This window comes from Anabrus simplex, chromosome 3 (genome assembly GCF_040414725.1).
Source record: "Anabrus simplex isolate iqAnaSimp1 chromosome 3, ASM4041472v1, whole genome shotgun sequence".
Taxonomy (NCBI): Eukaryota; Metazoa; Arthropoda; class Insecta; order Orthoptera; family Tettigoniidae; genus Anabrus; species Anabrus simplex.
The window spans coordinates 310895392-310910958 of NC_090267.1; the positions used below are offsets into that span (position 1 = coordinate 310895392).

The 15567-nt window shown below is 41.5% G+C and overlaps 1 protein-coding gene across 3 annotated transcripts in view; it reads left to right on the top strand.

Annotated features, from left to right (window-relative positions):
- Positions 1-15567, top strand: part of LOC136867263 (retinol dehydrogenase 11) — a 178830-nt gene that overhangs the window by 80862 nt on the left and 82401 nt on the right. Inside the window, exon 5 of one of the 3 annotated variants that reach the window (XM_067144406.2) lies at positions 10647-10756. The exons of the other annotated variants lie outside the window; for them this stretch is intronic. Within the exon in view, the coding sequence (XP_067000507.2) occupies positions 10647-10756 (110 nt within the window). The remainder of the gene's footprint in view (positions 1-10646; positions 10757-15567) is intronic. 3 annotated transcript variants of the gene reach the window in all.

Below are 15567 nucleotides of genomic sequence, written 5' to 3' on the forward strand. Positions count from 1 at the left end.
CAGAATAAGGCCCATTTGGCACTCCATGCTGTAAAATGTCAATGATCTCTGGAAACACATTTGATGTTTACCCAACAAAACTAATTCAAACTTAGCCATAGATCATGCAACAGAGATGCTTCTCTGCAACCTGAAACCTATCTTCTAATTTACTGGCACAGCAGATATGAAATTTATACTGAAATTAATGAGCAATTAAAAAAAAAAGATTTTCTTTACATCGCACCAACACAGATAGGTCTTATGGCAACGATGGGATAGGCAAGGCTAGGAATTTAAAGGAAGCAATAATAATAATAATAATAATAATAATAATAATAATAATAATAATAATAATAATAATAATAATAATAATAATAATAATTTTAAAGAAAGAAATAGTACGACAGTTCTGGGGAACAAGACATGAAGAACATACTGAAGATCTTGACAACAGACTATCAGTGCACATAAATAATTCTGAAGACATGGAGGACATAGTAAATAAATTTAGCACTGCCCAAATGAAAGCTTGTATGCAGGCTTTCAAAGTTAGTAGACCATCTGACAAAATTATCAGCCCAAAACACAGAACAGTGCCTTGGTGGAATGAAGAACTTACGATAATGCGGAAGAAAGTAAATGCATTTAGAAGAAAATTCCAGAGAACGTTAAATAACAATGTCCGCCAAGATAAGCACAAAACTGAATACTTTGCTGAAAAAACTAAATACCAAGCAAAAATCAGAAATGCAAAGATACTGTCTTGGAAAGAATACTGTAGTAATATATCTTCAAATCCCTGGAACATAGTCTATAAATCAGCGTCAGGTAAAATTAGAAACACTCAGATTGTATCAACTCTTATGAACCATGAAGTTCACTACACGAGAGATTTAAAGGAAAAAATGCAGTGTATATTAAACCATCTTGTTCAGAAAGATGATGAAATGGAAGATACTGTTCAGCAAAAGCAAATAAGGAAGGAAGTAGAGGAACCAATAGACACTCTGGATGACTGAGAATTTACAGAAGAAGAAATAAAATCTGCAATCAAAGATATAGGTCTTAAAAAGACACCAGGTGAAGATGGAATCACCAGCAAAATTTTTTGGTGGACATATGAAAGTATCCCTAAAACTATGACATCATTATATAATGGTTGCTTGAAGAATGCTTGTTTCCCAAAGCGATGGAAAAATGCGAGAATCATACTGATCACAAAACCAGGGAAAGAGAAGCTTCAGGTTCCATCCAAATTCTGACCAATAAGCCTGCTAAATGTGGCAGGCAAAGTATTAGAGAAACTTCTAATAAATAGAATTAATCACTACCTCTATACCAGTAAACTACTGAACGAAAATAAATATGGCTTCACAGCTCAAAAGTGTACTACTGATGCAGCTATGGCACTTAAGGAATTTATAACTGAGGTGTTCAAAAATGGTCAAATTACCGTTATTGTTCATGAATTCCAATAGTATCCAAGTCGAAACAGTAGTTAATAAAGGATGTCCTCAAGGTTCATGTTGTGGACCGGATTACTGGAATGTACAGTATAATGCATGCCTTTACTGGCAGGACCTAGTGTTTACAATGCACTATGTCTTCTGGTATAGGCTAGAGCAATTTTGTTACTTTCATAGATCTGTCTCTGTCTTATCCTTGGCTTTGACAATATGAAAGTGACTGAGGTATGAGCGATGCTAGTAATGCCAATCCTTATGCAACCAGTCCCTGCTATGAATGGTGTGAAAATGTTGCTCATAGGGTCAGTTAGTGTATGCATTTCGGTGGGCTTGGCAGACTGATATGTAATACCAACTCTGACTCGGTGAGGAAAGCAACGGGAAACTACCTCACTCCTCATTTCCCTAGTACGCCTCTTCAGTGATGCCTAGGCCATCTATGACAGCTGATGGCAGAGCTGTTGAGGATCCCACCAGCGCCATCGCTGATGGACTGAACATACATACATACATACATACATACATACACTGACTGACAGAGCAAATGCAACACCAAGAAGGAGTGGTCAGAACTTTATGCCAATTGCAGGGTGGACTGACGTCACTGAGGTATGCTCATGATGTGAAATGCACCACTGTGCTGCGCACGTAGCGAACGATAAATGGGACACGGCGTTGACGAATGGCCCACTTCATACCGCGATTTCTCAGCCGACAGTCATTGTAGAACATGTTGTCATGTGCCACAGGACATGTGTATAGCTAAGAATGCCAGGCTGCCGTCAACGGAGGCATTTCCAGCAGACAGACGACTTTACGAGTGGTATGGTGATCGGGCTGAGAAGGGCAGGTTGGTCGCTTCGTCAAATCGCAGCCGATACCCATAGGGATGTGTCCATGGTGCAGCGCCTGTGGCGAAGATGGTTGGCGCAGGGACATGTGGCACGTGCGAGGGGTCCAGGCGCAGCCCGAGTGACGTCAGCACGCGAGGATCGGCGCATCCGCCACCAAGCGGTGGCAGCCCCGCACGCCACGTCAACCGCCATTCTTCAGCATGTGCAAGACACCCTGGCTGTTCCAATATCGACCAGAACAATTTCCCGTCGATTGGTTGAAGGAGGCCTGCACTCCCGGCGTCCGCTCAGAAGACTACCATTGACTCCACAGCATAGACGTGCATGCCTGGCATCGTGCCGGGCTAGAGCGACTTGGATGAGGGAATGGCGGAACGTCGTGTTCTCCGATGAGTCACGCTTCTGTTCTGTCAGTGATAGTCACCGCAGACGAGTGTGGCGTCGGCGTGGAGAAAGGTCAAATCCGACAGTAACTGTGGAGCGCCCTACCGCTAGACAACGCGGCATCATGGTTTGGGGCGCTATTGCGTATGATTCCACGTCACCTCTAGTGCATATTCAAGGCACGTTAAATGCCCACCGCTACGTGCAGCACGTGCTGCGGCCGGTGGCACTCCCGTACCTTCAGGGGCTGCCCAATGCTCTGTTTCAGCAGGATAATGCCCGCCCACACACTGCTCGCATCTCCCAACAGGCTCTACGAGGTGTACAGATGCTTCCGTGGCCAGCGTACTCTCCGGATCTCTCACCAATCGAACATGTGTGGAATCTCATTGGACGCCGTTTGCAAACTCTGCCCCAGCCTCGTATGGACGACCAACTGTGGCAAATGGTTGACAGAGAATGGAGAACCATCCCTCAGGACACCATCCGCACTCTTATTGACTCTGTACCTTGACGTGTTTCTGCGTGCATCGCCGCTCGCCGTGGTCCTACATCCTACTGAGTCGATGCCGTGCGCATTGTGTAACCTGCATATCGGTTTGAAATAAACATCAATTATTCGTCTGTGCCGTCTCTGTTTTTTCCCCAACTTTCATCCCTTTCGAACCACTCCTCCTTGGTGTTACATTGTCACTGTCAGTCAGTGTACATACATACATACATACATACATACATACAGTATAATGCACTGCTCAGTTTGGAATATGGGAAAAGCACTAAAGCTATAGCATTTGCTGATGACCTTATAATTGCAGTTAGGGCTGAAACTAAAATTGAAGCAGAAGACATTGTGAATATGGAATTACTGGAAGTTACTAAGTGGTCAGCAGACAACAAAACCCGTTTCAATGAAAGTAAGTCAAAAGTTACGTTAATATCAAGAAGAAAAGCAAAGAAGACAATTGACATCTTTATGAATCGGAAATGTCTTGAACAAGTAGACAAGATGGAATATCTAGGAATAACTATAGACTCTCACTTCAAGTTCAATGACCACATCAATAAAGTCGGTGAAAAATGTATTAAATTAATAAACGCATTATCAAAATTGGCAAGAATAGGATGGGGTTTAAAACAACAGGCTTTGGAAATAACATATAAAGGAGCAATATTACCAATGCTGATATATGCTGCACCGATCTGGATAGAATCCCTAGAAAAGAAATCTAATCTGATTAAATACGTGAGAGTGCAAAGACTTATTGAGGATAGCAAGATCGTACCGCACTGTATCTCATGAAGCACTGTGTATCATCACAGGAATTACTCCTATAGATATCAAGGCAAGAGAGATTGTTACTATATACAATATCAAATCAGACAAAACAACTATGAATGATGTCATTGATCACCCAGAAAAACATATGAGATGGCTCCACCCAGCCAAGTTTCCTGGTATCAAAGATCCATGAACAGCATTAAATGAATATATCCCATGGAACCCTACTCCAAAAATAAATAATTGGAGAATAACATTTGAATGGGTTAAGGCACATATAGGTGTTGAAGGCAATGAACTGGCTGATAAAATTGCAAAGGAGGCTGCAAAATTAAGTGATGTCTGTTTTGATAGAATACCCATCTCTACATTAAAGAAAAATCTCAGAGAAGAATCAATTCATGAATGGCAGCAAAAATGGGAACAAACTTCAAAAGGCACACTTACAAAGGAATTCTTTCCAACAGTTTCAGGCAGATTACATTCCAAAATCAACATATCACCAAATATGACTACAATACTGACTGGACATGGAAATATTGCTTCGTACTTATACAGACTTAAAATTATACGTAACTCCGAGTGTTCCTGTAACAGCTGCTCGCAGACAATTGATCATATCATTTTCGTGTGCAGTGAAGTGAAAAATATTAGGCAATTCGTGATAAATAGTGTTAATAGAGATGATAATTGGCCAATGCAGAAATATGTGCTATTGAAAAAGTATTTAAAGGAATTTCCAAATTTGTTAATGCTCTGGACTTTCAAGCTCTCCGGTAAAAAAGGAAGACTGATATTGATTGATACTGATAAGATTATCAGTCATCTAGAAATTTAATTATTCAAATGTAATTTATGTTTGTGCATTGTTGTTGTTCAAATGCTTTCATTCCCCACCCTGAAGGGGTGGGGCGGGCCACCTAGAGGGTGTCGCCCTCTCTCTGGCCAGGAGAGATGACGGGGTTGAGAAGATGTGAGAAAAGAGGGAGGTGGGTAATTTGATGTATGGAATTAGGAGGTGTGTGCGGATAGTATTGAATGATCGGAGATGTGTGTAAGGATTAAATATTTAGAGGAGAGTGCAATGATTGACAAGTTTTAGATGAGAGGGCTAGGATGGAAATGAAGAGTTAGAAGGTGTAATGTTGCGGTTATATTGCATAAGGAGGTGGTGAGGAGTCTGAGGAGTTCAAGTTGCAGAGGAGGTTGATAGAAGAAGTTAGGTGGAGGTAGGGGTGGACGGACGGGTTGACAAGGTTGAAATGAAGGACTGGCTGGCCGGGGGCGATGAAAGGGAGTGTTGGAAGTGTGACGAAAAGGTTGGGGTGGGGAACGTGAGGGCTCCACTTTGAAGCGACGTTGAAAGATGTGGGCACCAGTGTTGATAAGTTGTTCCACATCATTGGCGGTGGGAAGGTGAATTCGGACCATAAAAGTAGGGCCGGAGGCGTTGTAAATCCTGAACGCACGACGAGCGGGGATGTCTGCTTCCTGGAGTTCTTGGAGAATTTCCCGTTCTGAGATGGTAGGTTCTACGCCGCGGATGACACAACTTGACATAGTGTCCAGAGGTGGTGGTTGCGACCGTTGCGACGATGTTGCGGCGGCTGTTGTGATGTCGTCTGGTGGTGACACGGCAGGGGAGTCTAGGATGTTGTCGGGAATTTGCTGGGGACGAGGTTGTACAGAAGTCAGGGTAGAAGAAAGGGAGGATATCATTACAGGGGAAGGATGGCATGACGTAACGGTAGTAACAGGAATATGGTGGCGAGTAGTGGCTGACATCGTAGTGGTCGCGGTGGTAGTAGTAGGTGGTGTGTGATGAGGGGGAAAGGAGGGCGATGTTTGTTGTAGCAGAGGCTTGTGGTGAGGCGCGTTGACGACAGGCAATGTGGTGGGATCTGCTGTAAGCTGGGCTAATATAGGCTGGCTGGTAGGCTCCACTAGGTAGTATCGGTCGTGAATAGACACTCCCGTGTCAAGGAGGCGCTTCCAGTCGTCCAACGTAGGTAGATAAAGAAGAACCTGCGATGAGGGTGATGAAGTTGAGGCATCCAACATCCGGTGGGCATCGTGGACTGGGTAGCCAGCGGTGCGAAGGGCGTAGCAAATCTCTTCTTCGGATATGGCAGGATTAACATCGGGGATGACACAGGTGCGCATGGTGTGGGAACGGCCGACTTCCAACTCGGTGTCAGGCCTATATTCTTTAGAGTCCGGCGGGGAGCTGAGTTAAAGATGTAGAGCCACCCGGCCGGCAACAAAAAATAAGGAGAGTCTTCAGAGATTTTTGAAACCAGCGCTCCTCGAGAATGCAGCGGTGATCCCTTGTGCATTTGTAAGAAAATGTATTGTAAGTGCATGTAGTACTACTCATGTAGTGGAGCATGCAGAGAGTATGTACAGTAAAAAAAATAAACAACATACTAATAACAACAACAACAATAATAATTGTTTTACACTTTTTTTTTTGTATGTAATAAATCTCATTGTAGACCATATTGGACATCAGACTATGAACATTAAAATAAGAATACTAGTTAACACCACCTTTCCAATACTTAACTTTCCTTATATTTAGGAAATAAACATTACACACATTACATGTTCATAATGTCGGGTATGTGTCGGGTATGAGTCACATTTCACTTTTGAAGGTGGTGACGTGTAATTAGTGTCTTGTTCCATCGTTTGGTGATAGCACACACACAGAGCCTAATGAATGTGCTCATCATAGCCATTTCATAACAACACTGTCAGCATAGGAGCAGACAACATGGAAAGCAACCGTCAGGGACAGCCCTATACGACTTGGTTCCTATGGAAAGAAAGCGTGACCACTGCATAAATTCATCGGCGCTTGGTGGCAGTCTGTGGAGAACTTGCACCATCACGGAAAACAGTTTACAACTGAGTGGAAGGTTGGAAAACAGGGCGCAAATAGGTGGACAAGGGAAGCAGTTCTGGAAGAAATGTGACAGTGTCATCATCAGCCAACATTGCCTGGGTCGAACAGGCCATCCAAAGAAACAAATGCATCACATTTACAGAAATGGAGGCAGCCATGGGAATTAGCCGAAACACCTTGCAATGGATCGTGCACGCCCACTTACAGTTGGGGAAGGTGTCATCCATGTGGGTGCTTAGACTCTTGTCTGCAGACAAAAAGCAGAGGCAAGTGGATGTGTACAGAGAACATTCGCAATGCCAGGATCAAGATCCAGCCGACTTCATGGCTAGGCTTGTGACTAGTGATGAGACATGGCTCCATTACCATGAGCCACAAACAAAACAACAATCGATGCAATGGAAGCATAGGGGCAGTCCACCACCAAAGAAATGTCGAACAGTGCCATCACTTGGCAAGCGAAAGGTGACAGTGCGGATTTTGCAGAACTGGACACAGTTGTCAAAGCATGGGTATGCAGCACTCCGAAAGAATGGTTTCAGGAAAGTCTGGAGAGATTGAGACATCGATGGCAAAAACGCATACAGCTACAAGGAGATTATGTTGAGAAGGTGGACATAACAACTCATGTATAATATACTTCATATGGGTAGAAAAAATAAAGTGTAAAACAATATAGTACGTCCTTCATAATAATAATAATAATAATAATAATAATAATAATAATAATAATAATAATAAAATTATTACAACCAAAAAGACCCAGAAAAGGTGAAAGAATTCTGGGAACTTCTAGAAGAAACAGTAGTCCAAATTCTAAAATATCATGTCAAAATTTTGATGGGAGATTTCAATACACAAATAGGCAAAGAAAAGAAGTATAAAGCCACTGTAGGACTCTACTCTGTCCATAAAAGAACCAATAAAAATGGAGAAAGATTGATAGACTTCTGTGAGACCTTTGATCTGAAACTAATGTCAACTCATTTTCTAGCATGCCCACTGAAGAAAACCTGGATGTCTCCAAACATCCACTTAGAAGAATTTCAGGTAGACCATGTGGCTATTAAAAGAGAAACCAGAAGGAGATCATGAATTTGAAAGTCAAGAAGGGTATCGTCGACTCTGATCACAACCTATCTCTAATCAAAGTGAAGTTTCAACCTAACAGACCCAAATGTAGATCACGGCAAAACCCATGAATCAATCCAGAAATTCTGAAGCAAAACTCAAGCTTTTTCCTGGCCAATATCTCCAAACAAAATGCTAGAAGTTATTCAGAACAAAAAGACGAACTTGTAAAAGCAGCCAAGTGCACTAACATGCCACCGAGGAAACGTTAACATACGTAGTGGAATGATACCTGTGATGAGGCATTAGAACTTTGCATGAAATCATGGCAAGACTGGAATTCACAGAAATCCACAGAGAAGTGGCATGCCTTCATTAAAATCCAGAAGGAGACATCAAAGATTATAAGATTCCAAAAACGTCACTATGGTCAGATCAGACTGGCAGAAATCAAGCAAGAGTTCAAGAAAAACAATACTAGGAACTTTTACAGAACCTTTTAAAGAAGAACTGATGAGTTATAAAGCACCCACTCTATGTTTTAAAAGACTAGATGGGACTTGAGAAACAAATAATGAAGAAAATTGTAAACTTTAGGCAGGTCATTTCAAAGACCTCTTAAATTGCAAACCTTCTACTTTTGAAACATCAGAACCAAATCCAGATTCAGAGCAGGAAGTTAAACAAATAATACACGAGTTAAATTACAACAAAGCTCCAGGGGAAGATGGTAATATTACCAAAATGTAGAAACTAGGTGGGAGAAATCTCGCTCAGAAAATCCATAAAATTCTTACAGATATCTGGACCAATGAAACAATTCCTGAAAACTGGAAGTGTGCAATAATTCACCCATTACATATGAAAGGGGATAAAACTGACATAAATAACTACAGATGTACTTCCCTTCTAGCAGGCAGCTACAAAATTCTTTTAAAACTCCTACTCAAGAGACTTGAAATGCAAACAGATCATTTGATTGGAGAATATCAGGCAGGGTTCAGGAAAGGCAGGTCAACCGCAGAGCAGATTCTTAACCTCAAGACCATCCTACAAATTTGTAACAGCAGGCAAACGGTGATTACTTTTGTGGACTTCAAGAAAAGCATATGATTCTATAGATAGACCGACACTTTTCAGTGTAGTGGAAGACTTCAAAGTAGACAGGAAAACAAGAGAATTAATCATGCAAAAATTAATAGGCACCACTTCCAAGATTAAATTCTTAGAGGAATTGTCTGAACCATTTGATGTTAAAACTGGAGTCCGACAAGAAGATGGGTTGTCCCCTTTATTGTTTAATCTTGTTTTGGAAAAAGTGATTAGGACTTGGAAAAAAGAAGTTAAAGGAATAACCCTTGGCAGATGACGTGAAAACAAAATTAATTTACAGTGTTTGGCCTTCACTGATGACTTAGCAGTGTTATCCAAAAACAGTCAGGAAGCGATTGCATCCATTGAAAAACTCCATGAAATGGCATCCAGAACAGGACTCCAGAAATCTCACTACATGGAAGGATGGACAACCAATGAGAACCCAATATGGCAAAATATCCCAAGTGTCTAAATTCAAATACCTGGGAGAAGTCATCCAACCTTTAGGATTCAATCGAGAAGCAAACAAAGAAAGGGTCTCTAAACTACAAAGAGCATACAGACTCACTTAGAGCAGATACAAGAAAAAAACCTATATCCCAAAATGCAAAATTAAGTCATTACAACACTGTAACCAAACCTGAAGCACTACATGCATCTGAAACACTGATCACTGGGGGCAGATCATTGATTAAAGATGTAGAAAAGCAAGAAAGAAATATCTTAAGGAAAATTTTTGGACCAGTCTGTACAGGGGGAATTTGGATTATAACGAAATCTCATGACCTGTACCAACACTCAGAGAAAATCTCAGACACATTTAGGAAAAGCCGTTTGAAATTTTATGGACATATTCTCAGAATGAGTCATCAGAAATTGACCAATGAAAGTAAAAAACAATTTTCTGCTCAAAGTTGGAAAAGATTTTCAGGGAACAGGCATCACAGATGGTACTGTGTTAGACAGATCAAAGTTCAGAAAATTAGTCAACAATCACCGCTTTAAACATCATCCAAGCACTACCACCAACCAAACTTGGTCAGAAGATCACAAGAAAATCAACAGCAAGAAGATGAAGAGGTTTCGGGAGAAGAAAAAGGCAACGACATCAGCTAAATAAGATCAGTTGCGCTCCTTAGTTGGGTGTAATGAAGAATTAATAACAATAATATTATTATTATAGAAATAGAAAGGAAGCATTATTATTATTATTATTATTATTATTATTATTATTATTATTATTATTATTATTATTATTATTATTATTATTATTATTATTATTATTATTATTATTATTATTATTATTCAGTTAGTAAGGCAGCACAAGGTCATTGTGGTTTTATGACTGTGAGAAGAGGATTAAGAAAAGAAGTGAAAAGACGGTTTAATTTCTATACAGCTACAAAATAGAAATGGACAGAACATAGCCTGATTAGTCCTCAGAAGGACTCTGCAAAAACATTCTATGTTAATAAAATATTCCTCGGCTATCATATAAATTTATAGTAATCTGATCATTTTGGTGGTGGTGGTTGTGGTGATGGTGGTGATGGTGGTGGTGACAGCAAAAAATAAAATGATGAAGTTGATTAACTCTTTCCTGGTAGGTGTCACAAGCAACAGTCTACATCCAGGAGTAGTAATGACACATCTTTGGAGACAACTGCCTAGCTTAGCTCGAGTGATAATGGATCAGATGGCTAGGATATTTTTCAAGGTAATTTTACTCCTAATTTACTGGCACAGCAGTTATGAAATAGATAATGAAATTAATGAGCGACCTTTTTTTTTTCTCTCTACGATTTGCTTTACGTTGCACCGACACAGACAGGTCTTATGGCAATGATGGGATAGGCAAGGGCTAGGAATAGAAAGGAAGCACCTGTGGCTTAAGGTTCAGCCCCAGCATGTGCCTGGTGTGAAAATGGAAAACCATGGAAAACCATCTTTAGAGCTGCTGACAGTGGGGTTTGAGCCCACTATCCCTCGAATGCAAGCTGATAGCTACATGATCCAAACAGCGTGGCCAATTGGTTGGTACCTATGGGCCACGGCCGCACTGCACCACTCTGGGTCTCAGGAGTCTTGAGTGAAACCAGCTTGTGATCTCTCCACATGGGCTGGGCTGCGCTGCATCTTCTGTTAGCAGCTGGCTGCTAGGAACTATAGTTTAGTGCTGGTGCAATGCGGTGCAGTGGAGTGCAACCCATCAGATTGTGAATACATCTGCATGTGTTTATACGGTACTCATACACAAACTGTGTTGTAACTTAATCTTTGGCTTCTCCTGTTCACTTTTTGTTTGGAAAAGTGCGCTGGTAGTTATTTGAAATGAAAAGAAAGCATGACCACGAAAAGAACAGTAAAGTAAAAACTAATCACCAGGCAATGTAATGCAACAGAGTTGGATATGAACGTGAAAAGTCCTAGTTGGTTGGTGTTTCAGCCTGTGGTTAATGGTGATGAACAAAACTTAATTTTATTTGTTGTGCGGTCTGCAAGAAACTTTATCAGGGGCGTAGCCAAGGTGGGGTACCGGGGGTTGGACCCTCCACCCCCTAGAATTTTTACAAAAGAAAATAAACAGAAACTGGCAATAAATAAGTGAAATTGACTGATAGGTCGGCTCTTTTGAACATTCACAGGGGCATAATTGTAAAACCAACAGATATCTAGAATCTTATTTTCTAAGAAGCCTTGAAAGTTGGATTTTAGATTGTAATCTGAACTACCATTCACCGTAAAACTGTTCGCCTTGATCATATTGTTCTTGTTCTGTATATTAATGTAAGATTTTGTAGTGTACCAGTACTGCAATTTGAATATGAACATAATTTACTTGTATCAGTGTCTTTATATTGATACTCATGCATGTGCGCATGACACATGCACAAGCACCTTCATTATGTTCTATTATTATTCTTTAGAACTATACCCCCCCCCCCCCTCCTCACTGTCAGTCAATCCTGGCTACGCTACTGAACTTTATGTACATGCTGTGGCGTCATTCATATCTGCGTTTAGGGTTGACTCTCAGGTTGCGGATTCCATATAAATTGTTTACCTAGTTGTTTCTTAAATGATTTCAAAGAACTTGAAAATTTATCAGATATCTACCAAACCTCCTCGGGGTGACACAGAAAGATTTTGAGAAAACATTTCCAATTGAGAAAAAGATTTCTAAGTGTTTTCTTTTTGGAAGTTTATTTGTAGAAAATTTGTTAAATTCATATTTAGGTTGTCCTTGTGGATATAGAAGTTCATTGCATGATGATTATGTATGATGGAAAATCTTGCCGCCGCTGCCGATACCCAGGTAAGGTCGCCCGGACCCCCCAAGTACTCTCAGATACACCTCTCCCGCTACTATGAGAGGGGTAGCCGTTGTGATGGTCGTCGCAGATGAGATGTATATGTACAGTCCCCAGATGAGTTGGCGGTAGGGTCACCGCACTTCAGCCTTTGCCGGGAAGATGGACTCTGGCGCGCCGTTCAGATGGAGGCCTTACTAGAGCAAAGTGGGCCTTTTCTCCTCTCTTGTGTCCCTCACAAGATGTTAAAGTAAGGCGGCAGACAGCTGAGGGGGCACTGAAACAGTAAGATCTAGGCGACAGAGAAGTGTTGTTGCTTGAGATTGGAGAGTACGATCTTTGTTTGAGAGGCAGAGGTGCGGGTGGCGTTGGTGGTGATGTGTGTGTGAACAATGCGTGGATGCAGGAGACAGGGGCTTGGTAATGGCCACTAAGAAAATGACAGCAGGAAAACCAGAGGGGAAGATCGTACACAATAGTTCATATACATAATTAAATAAAACCATTGGGGCAGAAGGCCTCAAATGAAAAAAATATAACCTTCAAACTCCTGCTAAATGTTGATAGCTAACAAAAATAGTCATGCAATTATACAGGTTTCACCTGGGAGAGGTGAATTCTAAAGATCCTCTCTGTGGCTGGATTGCTTACCAATAATGTAACTGGTGTCAAAAAATCTAAAATGACTCACGGCCTGTGGAATCTGGGGACAAACTTGCCCGCAGGAGCAAAATTCCTAACCATGACTTGATCTCCAAATTTTTAATTGGTGGGCCTCTGTCCACGATCATATCTTTCGCTAACCTTTTCATGAGAAACCTTCAGGTTGGTTTTAGCCTTTTTCCATAGATCTCTAATGTTATCGGGATCTATTGTCTCTGGTAAGATATCATTAAGTGACCAAAGGTTCGAAAACATAAGAGAAGCTGGTGTGAACTTGTGAGACTCATGAACCGCCAAATTTAAAGCAAAGGCCAACCAATGCAGGGACGTATCCCACCTGGAATGCTCTTCATATTGAAATGCGATGAGAGCCGATCTAAGATTACGATTGACCCGCTCAGCCAGAGATGGTTGACGACAATATGCTGAAGTTGTTACATGTGATATAGACAGATCAAAACAGAATTTACGGAAGAGGTTGGATGTAAAGGCTTTAGCATTATCAGAAACTATATATTGACAGGGACCAAAAGAAGCAAATATGGTATTTAAACAAGAAATGGTGGACTGAGTGGTTGCCAGTTTAGTCAGAAATAACCAGGAAAATCTAGTGAAACCATCTACAACACACTAGAATGAATTTATTGGCATTCCCCTTTGATTGGGGAAGGGTCTGGCATAGTCTCTATAGAGGCACTCCATGGGGCGTGACGCTTGGTGAGATGATAATAGACCTAGCTTAGTGGACAAGGTTGGCTTACTAAGCAAACAAGATTTACAAGCTTTTACCAATTCACGAATTTTGCCGTCCATACCTTTCCAAATGAACATCTCTCGGATCTTTTCCCAAGTTTTGAAGATGCCTAAATGCCCCCTAATGGGGTCTCATGATAGTACTTGAAGATCATAGGTACAAGCATGGCTGGAACCACTACTTTCATCTTTTGATCATGCCTTGACGGGCAACACAAAACCCCATTTCTCAATATATAAGGGATGACATGTTCCCCAGAAGAAACGGTTTCCATAATAGGAGCCAGCACTGGAACTTCACATTGATATTTTTCAATGTCCCGAAACAACATGGGGGCATCAGCTAGAATGGCATTAACACCCGAAGGTATGGGCGCGGGAAGAGAAGAACTATCTTACTGTTCGGTGGTCTCCACGTCGTGAGAAAACATGCAGCTTAGTCCACCCGGAACCACATTTTCAGTTCCTCGAATATGCCTCATATTGAACTGGAAGGCAGAAATCCTGATGGCCCATCGGCCTATATGACCAGTATGACGCGGCCTAGCTAATACTGAACTTAAGGCTTGATTATCTGTTTCCAGGTCGAACTTGACATGTTCCAGATAGAGTCGGAACTTCTCTAGTGCGAATAAAACTGCCAAACCCTCAAGTTCATAGATAAAATATTTGGCCCTTTGAGCCGATAATGTCCTAGACGCATAAGCGATGGGTCGCCTTCCGAGTTCTGTTTCCTGAAGAAGGACAGCAGCCACCGCCGATGACGAGGTGTCGCTTTGAACAATGAATTTCTTCATAAAATCAGGCATAGCAAGGACAGGGGTGTTGCAGAGAGCTAATTTAAGATCTTGAAAATGCGGCTTGTTAAGACGGACCCCACTCAAATTTGACGCCTTTCCTATGGAGTAAGTTCAAGGGCGCCACTCTGTTAGCAAAGTTAGGAATAAATTTTCTGAAGAAATTCACCATGCCGATGAACCTGCCAATACCTTTGATGTTCTTGATCAATAGAAAGCCCATCGGGCAACGCAATATGCCCTAGGAATGACATGGAAGGTTTAGCGAAAGCGACCTTAGATAACTTCACAGTCAACCTGGCCTTACAAAGGTGATGGAGTACTTCCTTTAGATGATCTAGGTGTTCTTCAAAGGTCTCAGAAAATATGACGACATCATCAAGATAGTGATACAAGTATTCAAACTTGATGTCGGAAAAGACCCTATCTAGCAGTCTAGTGAGCACAGCTGCCCCCGTGGGGAGCCGTAAGGCACGCGGTTGTACTCATACAAGTTCCAAGCCATGGCGAAAGCAGTCAGATATTTTGATTCTTCAGCTAGAGGGATCTGGTTGTACTCCTGATTAAGGTCTAAGATGGTAAAGAACTTGGCTTTCCTAAACCATGGAAAACAAGAATGAAGGTCGGGAAGAGGCACAGATTGTAACACCACCTTCCGATTCAAAGCCCTATAATCAATCCCAGGCCTGAAGCCACCTTGGGGTTTCGGCACGAGGAAAATGGGCAATGAATACACCAACTTAGAGGGTCGAATAATACCGTCCTTTAACATCTGATCAATGATCTCTTTAAGAGCCTTCATTTCAGGGGGAGACAGCCAATAAGGCGGGAACCTAACCAGAATCGAATCCGTAACCTCAATCTTGTATTCAATAAGGTCAGTAACACCAAGAGTATCAGAAAATACATCCCAAAATGACTGACACAACTTACGAATACTTTCAGCCTGCTCCTCAGGGAGATGTCTAAGGTCTAACAACATCTCATCCTGGGTAGGCGAAACA